The sequence below is a fragment of the Sinocyclocheilus anshuiensis genome, unplaced genomic scaffold, assembly GCF_001515605.1.
Source record: "Sinocyclocheilus anshuiensis isolate Anshui unplaced genomic scaffold, SAMN03320099.WGS_v1.1 scaffold1761, whole genome shotgun sequence".
Lineage (NCBI taxonomy): Eukaryota > Metazoa > Chordata > Actinopteri > Cypriniformes > Cyprinidae > Sinocyclocheilus > Sinocyclocheilus anshuiensis.
The window spans coordinates 263150-282612 of NW_015538073.1; the positions used below are offsets into that span (position 1 = coordinate 263150).

Genomic DNA, 19463 nt, shown 5'->3' on the forward strand with positions numbered 1-19463 from the left:
CGTGTGTGAGAGCGTGTGTGAGAGAGCGTGTGTGAGAGAGCGTGTGTGAGAGAGCGTGTGTGAGAGAGCGTGTGTGAGAGAGTGTGAGAGTGTGTGTGTGTGTGAGAGAGCGTGTGTGTGAGAGTGTGTGTGTGAGAGAGAGAGTGTGAGAGAGAGAGTGTGTGAGAGAGTGTGTGTGAGAGAGTGTGTGAGAGAGAGAGAGTTGTGTGCGTGAGAGAGAGAGAGAGAGAGAGAGAGAGTATGTGTGTGTATGTGTAAATGTCCCCACAAGGATACTAAAACTTGAAATTTTTGACATTGTGGAGGACATCCACAGGACATCCCTGTGGTCCACACGAGGGAAAACAATTATTAAAAATAGTAAATGATGTTTATCTGAAAGTGTAAGAATGCAAACAGGTTTTCTGTAAGGGGTAGGTTTAGGGTTAGGGGATAGAAAATATCATTTGGTCAGTATAAAAGTAATAGAAGGCTCTGTAAAGTCCCCACAATTCACAGAAACAAACGTGTGTGTGTGTGTGAGAGAGAGAGTGTGTGAGAGTGCGTGTGTGTGAGAGTGCGTGTGTGTGAGAGTGCGTGTGTGTGAGAGTGCGTGTGTGTGAGAGTGCGTGTGTGTGAGAGTGTGTGTGTGTGTAGCTGGAGGACGAGCTGGAGCAGTGGCTCGATAAATCGACAGGCTCCGGCGACTGGACGGCAAACGCGCGGCACATCACGCACTCATGGCTCCGCGACGGCCTTAAACCGCGCTGCATCACACGTGACCTGCGGTGGGGAACACCTGTGCCACACGAGGAATACAAGGAGAAGGTACGAGCGCACAGTCATCAGATACAGTGCTGGCCAAAGTGATTAGAACACTAGTGTCTTCAGCAGCTAAAAAAGGGTTTTAAGTCAGTTATTTCTATCTTTTGCTGTAGTGTGTCAGTAGGAAATATCAGTTTACATTTAAAAATCATTAGGATATTAAGTAACGATCAGGGCCTGTATTCACAAAACATCTCAAGGCTATAAGTAGCTCATAACTCGTCGATTTAGGAGAAAATCTTAAAAATAATGGGCGTGTCAGTCCTAAATTTTGTAAAAAGTGTTTTAGCTCTAAAACTAGCTCCTAAATCTGTGAAACGTTAGGAGCAGTGAAGAGGACTCCTAAGCCACAAACTATCCTAAAATAGCTGTTGCAGGCAACCTGCCTCAGAATGTAAACATTTTACAAACATGCTGCATTTATTAGCACACACGTGTTTTCACATGCATCTTTTTTGGTTTTGGAGGCTATTCCAACTCCAAATTTTCCTTTGATTATATCCTTGTTTTCATTAACAAGTTTGGCAAGTAGTAACAGCTATTTGGTTTACTTTTACTTTTGCATGCCTTACTATCAGCCATGATTATTCTACTCTGTTCATTAAAAAGCTTTTTATATGCATACCCGCTAATTGTTTACGAGAAGCATACATGTAAGAGGCTGACAATTAGCTGAACATATGAAGAGTTTATTTACAAAAACCGATAAACACCACTTTAAAAAAAAATGCATTAAAAGTGCTGTGCATTATTCTCCATATATAGTGCGATCTGAACCCTAAACACGTTTTGTCAAAAAAGCTGGTATTGTCCACTTTCAAGGCATCGCGAATTCATGTTTTATTGCAGAAGCCGACAAGCGCCCTTGTTGTTTGTGAACAGAAGCCGATAAGTCCATTTTAGCGAATCAAGCTGTAGTGTGTCAGTAGGAAATAGCTCCTAAATCTGTGAAACGTTAGGAGCAGTGAAGAGGACTCCTAAGCCACAAACTATCCTAAAATAGCTGTTGCAGGCAACCTGCCTCAGAATGTAAACATTTTACAAACATGCTGCATTTATTAGCACACACGTGTTTTCACATGCATCTTTTTTGGTTTTGGAGGCTATTCCAACTCCAAATTTTCCTTTGATTATATCCTTGTTTTCATTAACAATTTGGTTAAGAAGTAACATCTGTGCTTGTTTGCATGTCTTACTATCATGTATTAATGTAGCAATTAACACTTTTATTTTTTAACCTTTATTTGAATATGGCAAAATAATGTTGTGCTCTACAATATTTCTATGAACAAATCTATCAGCCAATCACTGTGTGCATAGTTAATAAGCATGCTGACATCATCCATAGCAACAAGGTCAGCCCCGCCCCCTTAAATGTAAACTGATATTTCCTACTGACACACTACAGCAAAAGATAGAAATAACTGACTTTTAACCATTTTTTAGCTGCTGGAAATACTAGTGTTCTAATAATTTTACATCTAATCACTGTATAGGATGTTATTTCACTAATATGTGTTGAAATCATCGGTCTGCATCCGTCTGTCTGTGAAGGTGTTCTATGTGTGGTTCGATGCTCCTATTGGCTACCTCTCCATCACCGCAAACTACACCGACCAATGGGAGAAGTGGTGGAAGAATCCTCAGCAGGTGCTGGCCAATAACATTTCATAATTAACCTCCTGAATTTGATGCAAATCTTATATATCTCTCTCTCTCTCTTCAGACTTGTTTATGGTTGTTTGGGACAGGGTTATTATAATTAACTAAAACTGAAATTGAAACAAATTAAAACCCATAAAAAATAAAAAATAAATCATTTTTGTTACTTGAAATAAAATGTTAACTAAAATAAAATAATAAACAAAAATTTGTTTATTTCTTTTAATTTAACTTGATGTTCTGAAATGACTAGAATTGAAAATGAAATAAAAATGAATAGAAACTATATAGATCAAAATGTGTAAAGCAATATATAGAACAAAATTACTAAAACTTTAACAAAAATGTAAAATAAAAATTATATTAGTATGTCAATGATACTAAAATGAAACCAACATTAATAAATCTATATAGATATATATACATATACAAAACAATAACTACTAAAAATGACAAAAATACACGACAAAACTTCAAAATTAAAATGAAAAGAGAACAAATATGAAAATAAAAACTGATTCAAAATATTAATAAAAATATAGCAGTTTCTCAATGATACAAAAATAATACTAGCATCATGTTTATTTTAAGACTTGTTTCGAAGAACTTGAATTTTTCTGCGTATGTTTAAGATGATGTACACTGGGAAAAAAGGCTTAGGATTTATTTTTTAATTCATTAACAATTTTCATTCAGAAATTGCTATTACAAATGAGGACAATGGAAGCAATTAAAATCTAAATTAAATAATTAAAAGAAAACCGATAGAATAGAAAAAGAGTAGAGCAAGCTAGTGTTAGAGGCCTTTTTTTTCTTTGTTAATTGTATAATAAATAAAAAGAAAACAAATAGAATACAAAAAGAATTGAGAAGCTAGTGTTAGTTTCTTTTTAAAAGAAAACAAGCAGTTAGTAAATGAATAGAGTGCAAGTCTAAAAGAGGCAAGTTTTTTTTTGTTTTTTTTTAAGAATAGAATTAGAATAGAGAGTGCTAGAGTTAGAGGGTTAAATAAAGATGAAAGAGATGTGTTCTTAGCCGATTCTTGAAGATGGCTAAAAGATGTGTTAATTGAATTATATGTGAAATTTTTAAGTAGAAAGACTGAAATAGTGTTTTCTGGTAAAAACACCCTCCGATAACCATTGCTTTATTTTCTACTTCAAAATTAGTGCAGCTGCAGTCATAGCCGCATTTTAAGAAGTAAAAGCTGATTTATGGTTAATTATAAAACGGAGAGTTCCGGTGCTTGATTCTGATTGGCTGAGCTGCGTTCGAAGCTGTTGTAAATTACTCTACAAAGTAACATACACCTTTGTTTACGTTTGTGTGTTGCTCGGCAACCACTTTGTAGCAACCATAACTGTTTCTGAGGCGCTACATTGTTTGGTGGAAGAATATTGTTTTTATTAATATCATTACACTTTATTTGCTCTGTTTTATTTTGTGAAACCTTACTACGTATATGGAATAACCGTTTTATAAAAGCAATAAGCCCCGTGAAGCCGTGGTTTACAGTGAATTTATAACAGCTCGTGCCTAACCACGCCCCTTAGCTGTTATAAATTCACTGTAAACCACGGATTGCTTTATAATGACTTTTTGAGTAATAAAAACTGTGTCTTTGTCAAACCCTGAATTCTTCGCTGTGATGTAATGCTCCTGTGTGTCCTGTAGGTGGAGCTCTATAACTTCATGGCGAAGGACAACGTTCCCTTCCACAGTGTAGTGTTCCCTTGTTCACTTCTCGGAGCTCAAGACAACTACACACTGGTGAATCACCTCATTGCTACGGGTGAGACCCGAACACAACACACAGATCAGATCATTCACAGAACATGAAACCATACAGATGATTGCTGTCTAATTTAATCTAGTATGCATGCATATACCACTGCATATTAAATATGTGACCCTGGAGCACAAAACCAGTCTTAAGAGTCAATTTTTCAATGGTTTTATACGAAAAGCTGAATAAATAGCTTTCCATTGATGTATGGTTTGTTAGGATAGGAGGACAATATTTGGCTGAGATTTTGGCATAAAAGAAAAATCTATAATTTTGACCCATACAATGTATTGTTGGCTATTGCTACAAATATACCCCAGCGACTTAACACTGCTTTTGTGCTGCAGAGTCACATATAGTTTATATATAGTCTAGTAAGTAAAGTTTTTGAAAGAAGTCTCTTCTGCTCATCAAGGCTGCATTTATTTGATCAAATACACAAGTTAAAACAATAAAAAAAGTGAAATATTATTACAATTTAAAATGACTGTTTTCTATTTGAATACATTTTAAAATGTAATTTATTTCTGTGATCATAGCTGAATTATTTGATCAGAAATACAGTAAAAATAGTGAAATATTATTATGATTTAAAATAGATATTTTCTATGTGATTATCTGTTAAACTGTAATTTATTTCTGTGATCAAAACTGAATTTCCAGCATCATTACTGCAGTCTTCAGTGTCACATGATCTTCAGAAATCATTCTAATATGCTGATTTGCTGCTCAAGAAACATTTCTGATTATTATCAATGTTGAAAACAGTTGTGCTGCACAATATTTCTGTGGAAACTGATACATTTTATTTTTCAGGATTCACAGATGAATAGAAAGTTAAAAAGAACAGCATTTATTTGGCATAGAAATCTTTTGTAACATTATAAATGTCTTCACTGTCACTTTTGATCAATTTAATGCAGCCTTAATGAATAAAAGTATCTTACTAACCCCAAACATCTGAACAGCAGAGTAAAAACATTCTAATATTTAATAATAATAATTGTTGTTTGTTTGTTTTCATGTGTCCAGAATACTTGAATTACGAGGACACGAAGTTCTCCAAGAGTCGAGGCGTCGGTGTGTTCGGTGACATGGCTAAAGACACCGGGATCCCGTCGGACGTCTGGCGCTTCTATCTTCTGTATCTGCGGCCGGAAGGACAGGACTCTGCTTTCTCCTGGAGCGACATGGCTCTCAAAAACAACTCCGAGCTCCTCAACAACCTCGGCAACTTCATCAACAGGTTTGTGCTGCTGGAGTGTGAGTCAGAATTATTATAATATCATCTTTCTAACATCTTTCTAACGAAAATTCTAACGATGGCGGCGACGGTGATGGCTGCCTCCGTGGCGTGCTCCGCAGTTGTTTTTATGTTTTTGTTAGTTTGTCCTGTCTTTAGGTATATCCCTGCAATCAGTTTCACCAGAGACGAATTGCTGGACATTCGGAAGTACACACCACCTGATATTTCACCGGTTTGTGCTGTTCAGATCTAGAAGTGCTCTTCATTAACTGTAAGCCGTTCTTCTCGCCGCGGGAGTTTTGCTCATTCATTCTTGTAAGTGTCTACATTAATCCGCAAGCACACGTGAGCTCCGCTTTACAGAAACTCGCTGATCAGATCACAGAGACAGAACAACAACACCCGGACTCTGTTTTAATCATTCTCGGGGACTTTAATAAAGCCAATCTCTCCCGTGAACATTCTGTTACACTGTGGAAGCTTCTGTCACAAAAACAAATTCCTCGTATGTGTAAACATACCTGGCAATAAAGCTCATTCTGATTCTGATTCTGATCTTCCGTCCTACACTAAACAAACACACACACACACACACACATACACAACACACACACACACATACAAAACACACACACACACATACACAACACGCACATATACACACACACACACTCACACACACGTTTCCACACACACACACTCTCTCTCTCTCTCTCTCTCACACACACACACACACATATACACAACTCACACACATGCACTCACATACATACACAACACACACACTCTCACACTCCACTCACACACACACACACATACACACACTTATGCATCTTGATTGATCAGATTTCAATCAGTTTGCGTATATTATTCACACTTGGCCACCAGCTATTCATTAAAAACACATGATGCAGGGTTCCTGTAGTTCACACAAACTCAAACTAAAATTAAAAACATGAAATAAGCGTTTTTGTTACTTGAAATAAAATAAACTTGAACTGAAATAAACTAAAATATAAAAAGGCGGCATTTGTCATTTTCATGTAGTTTAACTTCAAGTTTGAAGTTTATTCATTTACAGGTGTGATGCACATTAATGAACATGACGTAAATGTGCCAGATTTTGCTGAAAGGCTTTTTTTTTTCTTCAGTTTTTCGTCTGGAGACTCTTGACAGAGTGTTAAAAAGTCACCATACAAAAGCAAACAAAGCATAAAAAAAACACACACAAAAACAAAACACAAAACTTGATGTACTGAAATTGAAACCAAAATAGAAATGAATAAAAACTATACAGGCATACATAAAAAAAAAAAAAAAAAACTAAAAATGATATGACAAAATTATTAAAACTTTAAAGTTAAAACAAAGATGGAAAATATGAAAATAAAAACTGATTCAAAATATTAATAAAAACTATAATAGTATCAGTGATACTAAAATGACACTGACATTAAGTAAAAATGTGCAAAATGTCTCACTTTCCATCAGTTTTACTTACTTTGGTTTTCATTTTTTTATCATTGATGCTAATCTTCACATAATAAAATGCATTAACTCCATAGAACTTGTTCTTGGGCAAAATGCACAAATGTGACCCTGGACCATAAAACCAGTCATAAGGGTCAATTTTTCGAAATTGAGATTTATGCATCATCTGAAAGCTGAATAAATAAGCTTTCCATTGATGTATGGTTTGTTAGGATAGGACAATATTAGGCTGAGATACAACTATTTGAAAATCTGGAATCTGAGGGTGCAAAAAAATCAAAATATTGAGAAAATCATCTTTAAAGTTGTCCAAATGAAGTTCTTAGCAATGCATATTACTAATCAAAAATTAAGTTTTGATATATTTACGGTAAGAAATTTACAATCTTCATGGAACATGATCTTTACTTAATATCCTAATGATTTTTAGCATTAAAAAAAATCTATAATTGTGACCCATACAATGTATTGTTGGCTATTGCTACAAATATACCCCAGCGACTTAAGACTGCTTTTGTGCTCCAGGGTCACAAATAATCAAGCTTCTGCATGCAATATAAATTAAATTAAACTATCGAGCATCTGTTTACAAATACTAAACATTCTTCTTCTGTTTAAATCTGGTTTGCTTTTTGTTTGTGTTATAGTGCACAATATAACTGCACTCTTAGTTTTCTTGAACTGATCTGAAGCACGTTTAGTTCTCATCAGTGCTGCTGCTGGTCTCTCCTCAGGGCCGGGATGTTCGTCAGTAAGTTCTTCGACGGCTGCGTTCCTGAGATGCTCCTGAATGAAGATGACAATCGGCTCATCGCTCAGGTCCGCTGGGAGCTCAAGCAGTACATCCAGCTGCTGGATAAAGTCAGGTCAGTTATCCACAATTCTGCAGCAACACGCAGAGATCCACAGATGCAGGTCTCACACATTCATGTCAGTATCAGGGAATATTAAAGCTCTGATTTCCAGCATGTAATGACATTTGTCTGGCTTTGCTCAGCTCTATAATATTTCAGCAGGCAGTAAGTGTGTGTGTGTATATATATATATATATATATATATACACAATAAGCTAGAAACTGCCCTTTTTGAGTCTGATGTCTATAAAAAATATTTCTAAAAATGCTTGTGCACGACATCAACATTTTCTGAGAGTTATTCTGAATTCTTTTTTTTAATTTTTTTATTCTTGATTTATTCTTTTTTAATTGACACTTTTTTTCTCAATTTCAGCAGCACTTACACAAAACTTAACCGTTTTATTCCTATCTATATTCTGAATGCCTATTTATGTATCAATCACAATCAAGCATTATTTTTTAATATTTTATACCTAAAGACATCATGAAAATGTATTTGTTTTATGTCTGTTGACAGTGTTTTCTGATTAATGGAGTGATAAAAAGAGAAATCCAAAATCCCCTCTGGAAAAAAACCTGTAATGTCAACAAAATCACAAATGACGTTTTGTGACTTCTTGCATGATTCGATATTCAGATTTCTGTTCTGGAAATGTATGCAAATTAGTGCACATTCACTTAGATTGTGCCTCAGTTGCATATTTAAACATAACATTTCAGAAAACTTGTCATTCAAAAAATGTTTGCAATTGTTATTAAGTATGGTGATATTTAATAGTTAATTTTTGACCCTTTTCACCTGTGTTGCCTTACCCAGTTACCACAAACAACTGGAAGTGTCTCGGAAATTCATTGTTAAACAAAAACAGTGAGAACCTTGATTATGAAATTACTGGAAGAAGCGTTTATTTCTGATGAGAATCTCTTCAAGCATGTTTGTGTCTTAATAATGCACGTGTAAAGACGTAAGTGCGTCTCATCGTGTTTTGTTTTTTTTGTTTCTGGGCTGTTTGTTCAGGATCCGTGATGCTCTGAAGTGCATCCTGAATATCTCTCGTCACGGGAATCAGTACATCCAGGTTAACGAGCCCTGGAAGAAGATCAAAGGAGGAGACGGTGACAGGCAAGTCGTGTAACACGTGATCACGCCGTTAGTAAAATCTGAATGAAACATTATTTCTAAACAGAGGAAAAAAACATTATTGAGATTATGAGCACAAAGTAATTCTCACTCTCTTATTTTGAATTTGTATTGTATGGAAGCTTGTTTCCACCACTGAATAACAAATAAAAATTATAATTGCAATTTTTTTATTTTATTTTTTTTAATCTGTTGTGACTTTTTTTCCCCTGACTCCCCCACAGAATTGCATGATATAAACTCACAACTGCATTTTACAAAGTCATAATAGGGAGATAAAAAGTTGCAATTACCTTTCTTTTTTTTCTCTCATGTTGGAAACGGGCTTCCACAGTTTTGAGCTCCTGCCATGTGTTTGTGTGATGTTAGCGTGTGTTTGCGTGTGTTTGCGTGATGTTAGCGTGCGTTTGCGTGATGTTAGCGTGCGTTTGCGTGATGTTAGCGTACGTTTGCGTGATGATAGCGTACGTTTGCGTGATGATAGCGTGTCTGCGTGATGTTAGTGTGCGTTTGTGATGTTAGCGTGCGTTTGCGTGATGTTAGTGTGTTTGCGTGATGTTAGTGTGCGTTTGTGATGTTAGCGTGCGTTTGCGTGATGTTAGTGTGTTTGCGTGATGTTAGTGTGCGTTTGTGATGTTAGCGCGTGTTTGCGTGATGTTAGCGTGCGTTTGTGTGATAGCGCCTGCTCGTGTGCGTTTGCGTGATGTTAGCTTGTGTTTGCGTGATGTTAGCGTGCGTTTGTGTGATAGCGTCTGCTCGTGTGCGTTTGTGTGATGTTAGCGTGTGTTTGCGTGATGTTAGCGTGCGTTTGTGATGTTGCGTTTGTGATGTTAGCGTGCGTTTGTGTGATGTTAGCATGCGTTTGCGTGATGTTAGTGTGTTTGCGTGATGTTAGCGTGTGTTTGGGTGATGTTAGCGTGCGTTTGCGTGATGTTTGCGTGCGTTTGCGTGATGTTAGTGTGTTTGCGTGATGTTAGCGTGTGTTTGGGTGATGTTAGCATGTGTTTGGGTGATGTTAGCTAGTGTTTGCGTGATGTTAGCGTGGTTGCGTGATGTTAGCGTGCGTTTGTGATGTTAGCGTGCGTTTGTGTGATGTTAGTGTGTTTGCGTGATGTTAGCGTGTGTTTGGGTGATGTTAGCGTGTGTTTGGGTGATGTTAGCGTGTGTTTGCGTGATGTTAGCGTGCGTTTGCGTGATGTTAGCGTGCGTTTGCGTGATGTTAGCGTGCGTTTGCGTGATGTTAGCGTGCGTTTGCGTGATGTTAGCGTGCGTTTGCGTGATGTTAGCGTGCGTTTGCGTGATGTTAGCGTGCGTTTGCGTGATGTTAGCGTGCGTTTGCGTGATGTTAGCGTGCGTTTGCGTGATGTTAGCGTGCGTTTGCGTGATGTTAGCGTGCGTTTGCGTGATGTTAGCGTGCGTTTGCGTGATGTTAGCGTGCGTTTGCGTGATGTTAGCGTGCGTTTGCGTGATGTTAGCGTGCGTTTGCGTGATGTTAGCGTGCGTTTGCGTGATGTTAGCGTGCGTTTGCGTGATGTTAGCGTGCGTTTGCGTGATGTTAGCGTGCGTTTGCGTGATGTTAGCGTGCGTTTGCGTGATGTTAGCGTGCGTTTGCGTGATGTTAGCGTGCGTTTGCGTGATGTTAGCGTGCGTTTGCGTGATGTTAGCGTGCGTTTGCGTGATGTTAGCGTGCGTTTGCGTGATGTTAGCGTGCGTTTGCGTGATGTTAGCGTGCGTTTGCGTGATGTTAGTGTGTTTGCGTGATGTTAGTGTGCGTTTGTGATGTTAGCGCGTGTTTGCGTGATGTTAGCGTGCGTTTGTGTGATAGCGCCTGCTCGTGTGCGTTTGCGTGATGTTAGCTTGTGTTTGCGTGATGTTAGCGTGCGTTTGTGTGATAGCGTCTGCTCGTGTGCGTTTGTGTGATGTTAGCGTGTGTTTGCGTGATGCTAGCGTGTGTTTGCGTGATGTTTGCGTGTGTTTGAGTGTGTTTGCGTGATGTTTGCATGATGTTAGCGTGTGTTTGTGATGTTAGCGTGTGTTTGCGCGATGTTGGGGCGTGTGTTTGCGTGATGTTAGCATGTGTTTGCGTGATGTTAGCGTGTGTTCGCGTGATGTTAGCGTGTGTTTATGTTAGCGTGTGTTTGCCTGATGTTCGCGTGATGTTAGCGTGTGTTTGTGATGTTAGCATGTATTTGCGTGATGCTAGCGTGTGTTTGCGTGATGTTAGCGTGTGTTTGTGAGATGTTAGTGTGCGTTTGCGTGATGTTAGCATGTGTTTGTGCCGCAGGCAACGGGCCGGGACAGTGACAGGTGTGTCAGTGAACGTGGCGTGTCTCCTGTCGGTCGTGCTGGAGCCGTACATGCCGTCTGTCAGTCACACCATCCGCCAGCAGCTGCAGGCTCCGCCCACCTGCGTCAGCGCAATGCTGCAGAACACGGGAACCTTCATCTGCACTCTGCCCGCCGGACACTGCATCGGCACGGTACTAGCTCCATTAACTTAATATTAACATTTAATATTACTGGTTTAATATTAGGTGTCGTAAGGTGTGAGAAAAGTACAGCATTATTAAAAAGGAATATTAACAACCTGAACCTTTTGTTTGTTTTATTTGAATTATTACATTTTTTTGACCTCTCCTGCAGGTCAGTCCTTTGTTCCAAAAGCTGGAGAACGAACAGATCGAGGTTCTGAGGAAGAGATTTGGAGGACAACAGGTTTGTAAAAGACATTCATCCATTATTAATCAGGGTTTTCAGGCAGAAACTGCAAAATTGTGTTTTCCAGGCCAGACATGCTTATGGAAATTAACAAAGTCGTGAAAATTATTTTAAAAGTAAAAAAAGTAAAAAAATAAATGATAATAATAAAGTAATAAAATTATAATATTATTAAATATTTATATACATTTTTATACAAGTAACAACATATACACACATACATATTTATTTATAAATATATGCTGTTTTATCATCTAGAAACTGCTCTTTGTGAGTCTGATCTTTATAGAATTATTTCTAAAAATGCTTTCAGTTTCTGAGAATTATTCTGAATGCTCCTTTTTAAAATGCAATCATTTATGTATTAGCCGTTTCATTTTTCTGCTTTGTTTCCCTGCTTTGGCACAACCTTGTATTTTATTCATACAATCAATAAACACAAGGTCAAAAATGTGTATATAACATTACTTTATTAGTTCGAAATAGCTCTTTGTGAGCTTTATCTTTATAAAATGATTTGTAAAAAATACTCGTGCATGACTGAAGTTATGGAAACTCACTGGACGAAAGATATAAGAAAGAGCCATGATATCAGCAAGAACTAATGGATCTGATGAAGATCAGCTTCAGGTTTCATGTTTTTTCTCTTGCGCTTGTTTGTCTGATTGTGTGATTTAATCTGCTCTTTCTCAGCCAGAAGAGGAGAGCGCTAAAGTGAAGGTAGACATGCGTGTGACGCTCTTGTGTCTCCGTTTTCACTAGAACTGACTGTGAAATCGATTCAGTGATGATGTCTATATTCAAAGAGCGGCAGCTCTGGAGCAAAGCCCTCCGCTGTCAGTCACTCGCGCACAATCTGCCTCTGGCTGCTCTGAGCGAAAAACATCTGAAAGACGACAAACTGCATTTTAGATTGGTTTTAATGTGTATTTAAGAGCGATGATTTCACAGAGCTGCTCAATGCCTGCGTGTGCTAACATATTAATCACATGTGTGCGTTTGTGTGATCGCTCTCTATTAAATTAGATTACCAAATCTGATTTTGTTGTATTTTTATCAATAATTAAATTATTTCATATAATTATTAAATTGCATTTTTAAAGATAAAAAAATAAATGCATGTATTTTTTGTTGGCAATTAAAATATCTAATGTAATTGGGTCAAAGACGAAAAAGTGTTTAAGCATAAAAACAGTAAGTGTAATACTGCTTTAAATTGTTGTTGTTTTTCCCAAAAAAAGTAAAAAAGATTCTGTTTAATTTAATTGCAATTTTGTTTTTGTTTTTCCGAGCAAAAAATAAATATCATACATTTTCCCCTGATTTACAGAAGAGACCCACTAAAATGTCATTCAGTGTAGCAATCATGTCAGGCATATTTACAACAAAAATCAATTTATGACATATTAAAAGACGAATTACTTTCACTCCTAATACTAATTAGTTGTAATTTTACATTTTTTAAATTTGCCACTATCCTAGATTTTGCCCATTTTATCAGTAAGAATGTTTTACTCGTTTAAAACAATCAAATTTAATATGCTCACTTATTATTTTATACATTTTAATATGCACAAGTCAGAATAAGCATGTTGTTTGAATTTTTACATAAATATTGTGTTACACTGAATGACAATGTAACATTATTTCAACCAAATTTTAACATTTTATTCTCCAAAAACTTATTTGAAACCTTAAAAGTAGACACTTCACTTACTTTTAATGTGCTTTCTATGGACATATAATCACTTTTGTAAATTTCTTTTGATGCGGACATCTCAACGTCTTTGACCCAATTACATTATATTTAAGATAAAAAAAATGCATGTGTTTTTGTTAGTAGTTAAAATATTTCCTATAATTATATTATATTTTCAAGATGCATGCACTTTAAATGCATGCTTTTTTTTTTTACTTTTTATTAATAATTAAATTATGCCATATAATTGTTAAATTATGTTTCTAATTAAAACACATGAAAAACAAATGCATGTATAATTTGTGGCTTTAATTGATTTCCTTTTTTTTTTTTTTTTTTTTTTTTTGATGCACACATGATCCACTATTTGAAATATATATATTTTTTCTATTTCTAGGCTCGAGTCGAGACCAAACCCAGCGCTGGTGCGGCGCAGGACGCCTCGGTGAATGTAAACGCAGATCCAGAGAGAGCCAAACAGCTGACGGCTTTAGTGGCAGAACAAGTACGAACACACACACACACATCAAATAAATATACTGAAATTACTATTTATGCATTCATGTTTTGGCTCTTCAATATGATATTGAAGAGCCACTAGTGGACCATTTGAATGTCCGTTAAGACTGCTTTTGTGCTCCAGGGTCACATATGTCAAATAAATATACTGAAATAACCGTTCATACATTTGTTCTTGGCTTTTCAGTGTAATATAATATACTAGTGGATGGTTCAAGCGTCCGTATGCTGCCTTTTTGTCCAAAAAACTTGCTTTAGTAGCTGCATGTATTGGCTAATATATATATATATTTCCGTTTTTTCAAATTTGATTCAAATTAATTTCTCTCATTTTAGTGAATTCTTTAGTACTTTTGTTTCCATATTTTTACAGTGCCGTGACCCGAGAACATACTGACATTGCGATTTAATATTTTCTCATTTTATTAAATTTCTCATTTTATTAAAGCCTTTTAAGTGTCGAGTTAAATGAAGGTGTGCTATTTTGATTCCGCTCGTGTTTAACGGTTAGTCGTGCTGGTTTGTGATTCATCGCTGTGTGCTTGTGTTTCAGGGCAATAAAGTACGAGGCCTAAAAGCTCAGAAAGCTGAGCAGTCTGTTATTGACGAGGCAGTCGAGACATTACTGGACCTGAAAAAACAGCTTTCTCTTGCGGAGGGCAAGAACCCGGAGCCGGCCGCTCAGAAACGAAAGAAGAAATAAAAAGGTGATCATGAGGAAAAAAATCAAAAATTCATCATACAGGAATATTTTCAGGGCTTTACTGCACTATTCATCCACTCCTATAAAAATACAAACTATCCTTTTTAAAATGCAATGAAGTCTGTTAAATTATCTTTTTAAAATGCAATAAAATCAATGTGTTTCTCACTGTTTCTTGTTACTCTGAAACAACCATATTTTATTCACACAATCAATAAACACAGACAAAAAAAAAACATCTCAAAGACTCGTTTTAAGATTTTAATAACAAAATGAGTGTAATACAATCCCGTATTAAGTAAGGCTAAATCAAATTCAGATGTTTCTACTCTAATACAGTAATTCGGCATGCAAGTTTACTGTAAGATTAGGAAACTACAATACAAGGTAAATGATGACATGTCGTGATAATTATGGGATACACGTATAGAAAAATAGGCATGAGGCAGAGAGTATGTTATAAACTGCTAGCTCTAAAAATTCTGGAAAAGTTTCAAGAGAAGAACGTGAGAGCAAAATCGCTACGGACATCCATTCATAATTTCCACGTCATCTGAACACACACTCTCTCTCACACACACACACACACACACTCTTAGAGGCCTCGGGTTGATGGTGAGAAACACTCACAATCGTTTACTATAACAGTCCTGAGCTACTAATCTCTGTCAACTAGGGGTGAGTTTACACGGTTAAAGCCCTTCGTTAACACATGACGTGAATTAAAACTGGCTGCTTACAATGAAACGCACCTACAATCACCGTCACTGATACAATCAGATCTCTTCTTCTCTTTATTATTGCAGTTCTGCCTTTTCTCTCGTCGTCTCTGCTACATTCCCTCAAGACTCCTCGGCACTGATGAACAATCAGCTTTCAGTTACACAAAGTTGATTAACGTTTGGGTAGTTTAATAAACGTTGGTGCATCACAGCGCTATTATCAGACCAATCTCACAAAACCGGTCACAAAACATCCCGAATGCACAAGAAAAAAGGCGTTTTTTTGTAGCATTACAATTTTTTGCATTATGATTTTTTTTTATGACATGCTGCATTTTGATTAGTTTAATGCAAAATATGTCATTCTTTAACTTTAGTAGTACACAGTAGTACTTGTTTTACCGTCTTTAATTTTTGCTGGTTTAAAACATTGCATTAAAGTCATTTTAATTTACTGCATAAAGCTTCATTTTCTAATTGGTCATATTTGCTTTTGATATTTTTATTGCTGTAATGCAATTTATTCTTTAATCTATTTGTAATGTAATTCATTACATTGTAGCGTTTATACAGCAGAGCAGTGTTTGCATTTAATTTATGCTGATTTAAATGTTGTATTAGTCTTTTTACTGCAAATCGGATTTCCCCTTTAATTAGGCTTTGAGTTTCTTATTTGATTTTGATAGTTTTATTGCTGTAATGTTATTCTTATTTTTTTTTGTAATATTTGTTCAATTCTAACATTTATTAATGTTACAATTTAACAAATTATATTACAAATAAATAGTATTTGCTTTTTTTTTTTTAAATCCATTAATCATTTCAGATTTTTTTCTTAAATTAGACTTTATTTTCTTTATGAAAAATCTCCTTTTCGTATTTGCTTTTGATACTTTTTGTATCGCTGTAATGCAAATCGTATTTTTAAATTTATTTGTAATGTAGTTTGTTGTTACATTTATACATCAATGTAGTATTTGCCTTTATGCTGATTTTAGTCATTTTAATTTGCTTCAGAAAAACTTCAAAATCTTAATTAAAATCACGCTTCATGCTAAATATTAGTTTTTGATATTTTTATTGCTCATTCTTCAATTGATTTGTAATTTGTCAAATTGTAATATTCATACATTGTAGTATTTGCCTTTATGCAGATTTTAATGTTTAAAAAATTGCATTAGTGATTTTAATTTGCTGCAAAAAAATAGTTAGAATTCGGCTTCATTTTCTTTATGAAAAATAATTTTTTTTAATTGGTATATTTAATTGCTCATAACATGCTCATGTTAAATCGTATTATTCATACGTTGTAGCATTTGCCTTTAAGTGATGTTGATTTAAATGCATCACGCTGATCTAAACAAATCTTCATTTATTTTCTTAATGAAAACCGATTTTCTTCTGTGCTTTGTATTCGGGTCGAGTTTGCTCCGTGTTGCCGTTGGGCTCCACACTCTTTCTTTTCTACGTCTCAATCTGACTTTCTCTTGCTCTCTCGGCGCTCAGCGAACCTCCTCTCTGTCCCACGTGTCTTTGATCTCCGTCCAAACGTGCATTTCACGGTCAGCGCCAATCCCTTCGGCCCCTGGGCTCCTCCTGTCGCTCCTTCACCTCCTGGTGTTGACGAGTCTCTCGATGAGCGCCCGGCGCGTCCGCTGCACCTCCTCTCCCAGCCGCTCGATCTCGGCTTTGAGCCGCTCGTTCTGATCCGTCAGCTCCTGCACCTTCCTCTCGTTCTCATGCTCGCGCTCCCGTCGGCTCTTCTTCCCGGGGGACGGGGAGCAAGGCGTGCCTCCTCGTTTTCTCTTTCCCGGGCGAGCGGCGGAGACGGGAGGAGACGGCGAGCGGGACGCTGAGGAGCAGGACGAAGTGTCCGGGACGGTCGGGAGCTCCTCCTCTTCGCTGGCAGACGGCGATGGAGGCGCGTGATGCGAAACGTTGCACATCGTCTCCACTGATCCGACGCCGCCTTCGCTGAGGAGCTCGAAGAACTCGGGCGGAAGCAGGTCTCCTCCGGACGAGGTGTGCTCCGACTCGCCTGCTCTCCGGTCGTCCGGCCGCGGCGGCGAGTGAACGACGGGTGGCTCGTCAGTGACCCGTTGCACCCCGTCGCCCCAAACCTGGCCCTCCGTTAGCCAGGTGAGCGAGCAGCTCTCCAACACATCCAGAAACTCTGGCTCCTTCTGCATATAACAAGAGAAACCATTAGAACCGTTTTAAATAAAGTCACCTTTATTTATATGTGACCCTGGACCACATAACCAGTCGTAAAGCTGAATAAATAGTCTTTCCATTGATGTATGGTTTGTTAGGATAGGACAATATTTGGACAATCTGTTTTGTTAAAAGCGCTAAATGTGGCCCTGCAGCACAAAAGCAGTCTCAAGTCGCTGTGTAGCAATAGCCAAAAATACATTGTATGGGTCACAATTATCGATTTTTCTTTTATGCCAAAAATCATTAGGATATTAAGTAAAGATGCATATTACTAATCAAAAATGAAGTTTTGATATATTTACGGTAGGACATTTACAAAATATTTTCATGGAAAATGATCTTTACTTAATATCCTAATGATTTTTGACTGGTTTTGTGCTCCAGGGTCACATTTAATACTGTAAAGCTGCTTTGACACAATCTGTTTTGTTAAAAGCGCTAAATGTGACCCTGAACCACAAAAGCAGTCTCAAGTCGCTGGGGTATATTTGTAGCAATAGCCAAAAATACATTGTATGGGTCACAATTATCGATTTTTATTTCATGCCAAAAATCATTAGGATAAGCTTATTTATTCAGCTTTCAGATGATGTATACATCTCAATTTCGAAAAATTGACCCTTATGACTGGTTTTGTGCTCCAGGGTCACAAATAGGAAAAATGGTGTGTAATAATGCAAAAGGACAACAGCAAACACTCAATTTTCAGTTAAAGTCAGTTCATCATTTATTCAGTGATGTCATCGTCCAGTTCAGTTCAAATAGTACCCGTGCGTTAGGGTTGGGTATCGTTTTAATTCGATCGATTCTGATTCTTCATATCGATTCCCAGATACGATTCCAATGTGGTTAAAAAAAATGAAGTCAAACATTTAGATATCAAGCATATTTATTCGGTGTCTCTTTTTGCAAAACATTAAATTGCTGCTGAATACCAAGAACAAAAATCACCCGGCTACATAAAAACTGGATTAAGAGCTGCTTGTGTGCAAAATAGAGCTGCACAATTCTGGATAAATTGAGATTTTGAAATGAGATTTTTTTTTAATTGAGGTTGTAGTTCGCTCACAATTCAGAAGAAAAAATATTAGACAACTAAACAAAATCTCATGGAATTTATGAATGGAATGATTCAATGACTCACTCAAGATTTACTTGCTTCATTACTGGATGATTCAGTGTTTTTGAACGAATCTCTTGAATGAATGATTCAAAGACAAATACATTTTTAACAGCCCCTTTTCGCCACCTAAAAAAAAAAAATGTGCACACAGGAATGAAAATTTTACAAGTATCCGATTCCTGACCTTAAGTATTCGATTCTGGAATTGGAATTGATTTTCGATTCCCAACCCTAGCGACCGTTGAGCGCCGTTTGACGTTACTGACCTCGGAGGAAGGCGGGGCTCTTGTGAGTTTGGCCCCGCCCGCGTCGGAGCCCAGTATATCCTGTAGGTCTTCATACCACGCCTCCAACTCTGCACCACACAGCGGCCCCACGCCGGGGGGGCACAGCCACTCCGCAGTCATCGCACCAATCAGTCGCTATCCACAGACACAACACGATATGCTCCCACACCAAGCACACCACACCTGATCGGAAAAAAAAACGAAGAAACTGTGCAAAAGAAGTAGAAAACAACCCGTGTGTGCCTCGCTGCACGTCTAGAGGGAGCTTCAGTGCATCGATGCATCAGCGGAGCGAAGCTTCACCTGCACCGGCGGGTTTGGGAATAGCTGATTTATCTGGGTGACCCGCTATTATACGCGACGTTAAGATTGACTGCTCGGCCACCAGGTGCAACAAGGACACATAGCGGCCAAACAGCGTTACTGCACAACAAAGCCAGCGCTTTGAAACAGTGCATGCATGAACTGAGAAAGTTTCTGTTTAGAAT

At 37.3% G+C, this 19463-nt stretch overlaps 2 protein-coding genes across 2 annotated transcripts in view; one reads left to right on the plus strand and one right to left on the minus strand.

The window, feature by feature from the left end:
• Nucleotides 1-14843, plus strand: part of LOC107683618 (methionine--tRNA ligase, cytoplasmic-like) — a 39465-nt gene extending 24622 nt beyond the window's left edge. Inside the window, exons 12-22 of the mRNA XM_016479686.1 lie at nucleotides 637-807; nucleotides 2359-2454; nucleotides 4141-4258; nucleotides 5285-5498; nucleotides 7724-7855; nucleotides 8865-8969; nucleotides 11272-11467; nucleotides 11631-11702; nucleotides 12399-12425; nucleotides 13802-13909; nucleotides 14477-14843. Coding sequence (XP_016335172.1) covers nucleotides 637-807; nucleotides 2359-2454; nucleotides 4141-4258; nucleotides 5285-5498; nucleotides 7724-7855; nucleotides 8865-8969; nucleotides 11272-11467; nucleotides 11631-11702; nucleotides 12399-12425; nucleotides 13802-13909; nucleotides 14477-14626 — 1389 coding nt within the window. The 3' untranslated portion in view covers nucleotides 14627-14843. The remainder of the gene's footprint in view (nucleotides 1-636; nucleotides 808-2358; nucleotides 2455-4140; nucleotides 4259-5284; nucleotides 5499-7723; nucleotides 7856-8864; nucleotides 8970-11271; nucleotides 11468-11630; nucleotides 11703-12398; nucleotides 12426-13801; nucleotides 13910-14476) is intronic.
• A 2078-nt stretch (nucleotides 14844-16921) lies between these two features.
• LOC107683613 (DNA damage-inducible transcript 3 protein) overlaps nucleotides 16922-19463 on the minus strand; it is a 4403-nt gene continuing 1861 nt past the window's right edge. Inside the window, exons 3-4 of the mRNA XM_016479682.1 lie at nucleotides 18955-19158; nucleotides 16922-17531 (exon numbers count right to left, since the gene is read on the minus strand). Coding sequence (XP_016335168.1) covers nucleotides 16956-17531; nucleotides 18955-19095 — 717 coding nt within the window. The 5' untranslated portion in view covers nucleotides 19096-19158 and the 3' untranslated portion in view covers nucleotides 16922-16955. The remainder of the gene's footprint in view (nucleotides 17532-18954; nucleotides 19159-19463) is intronic.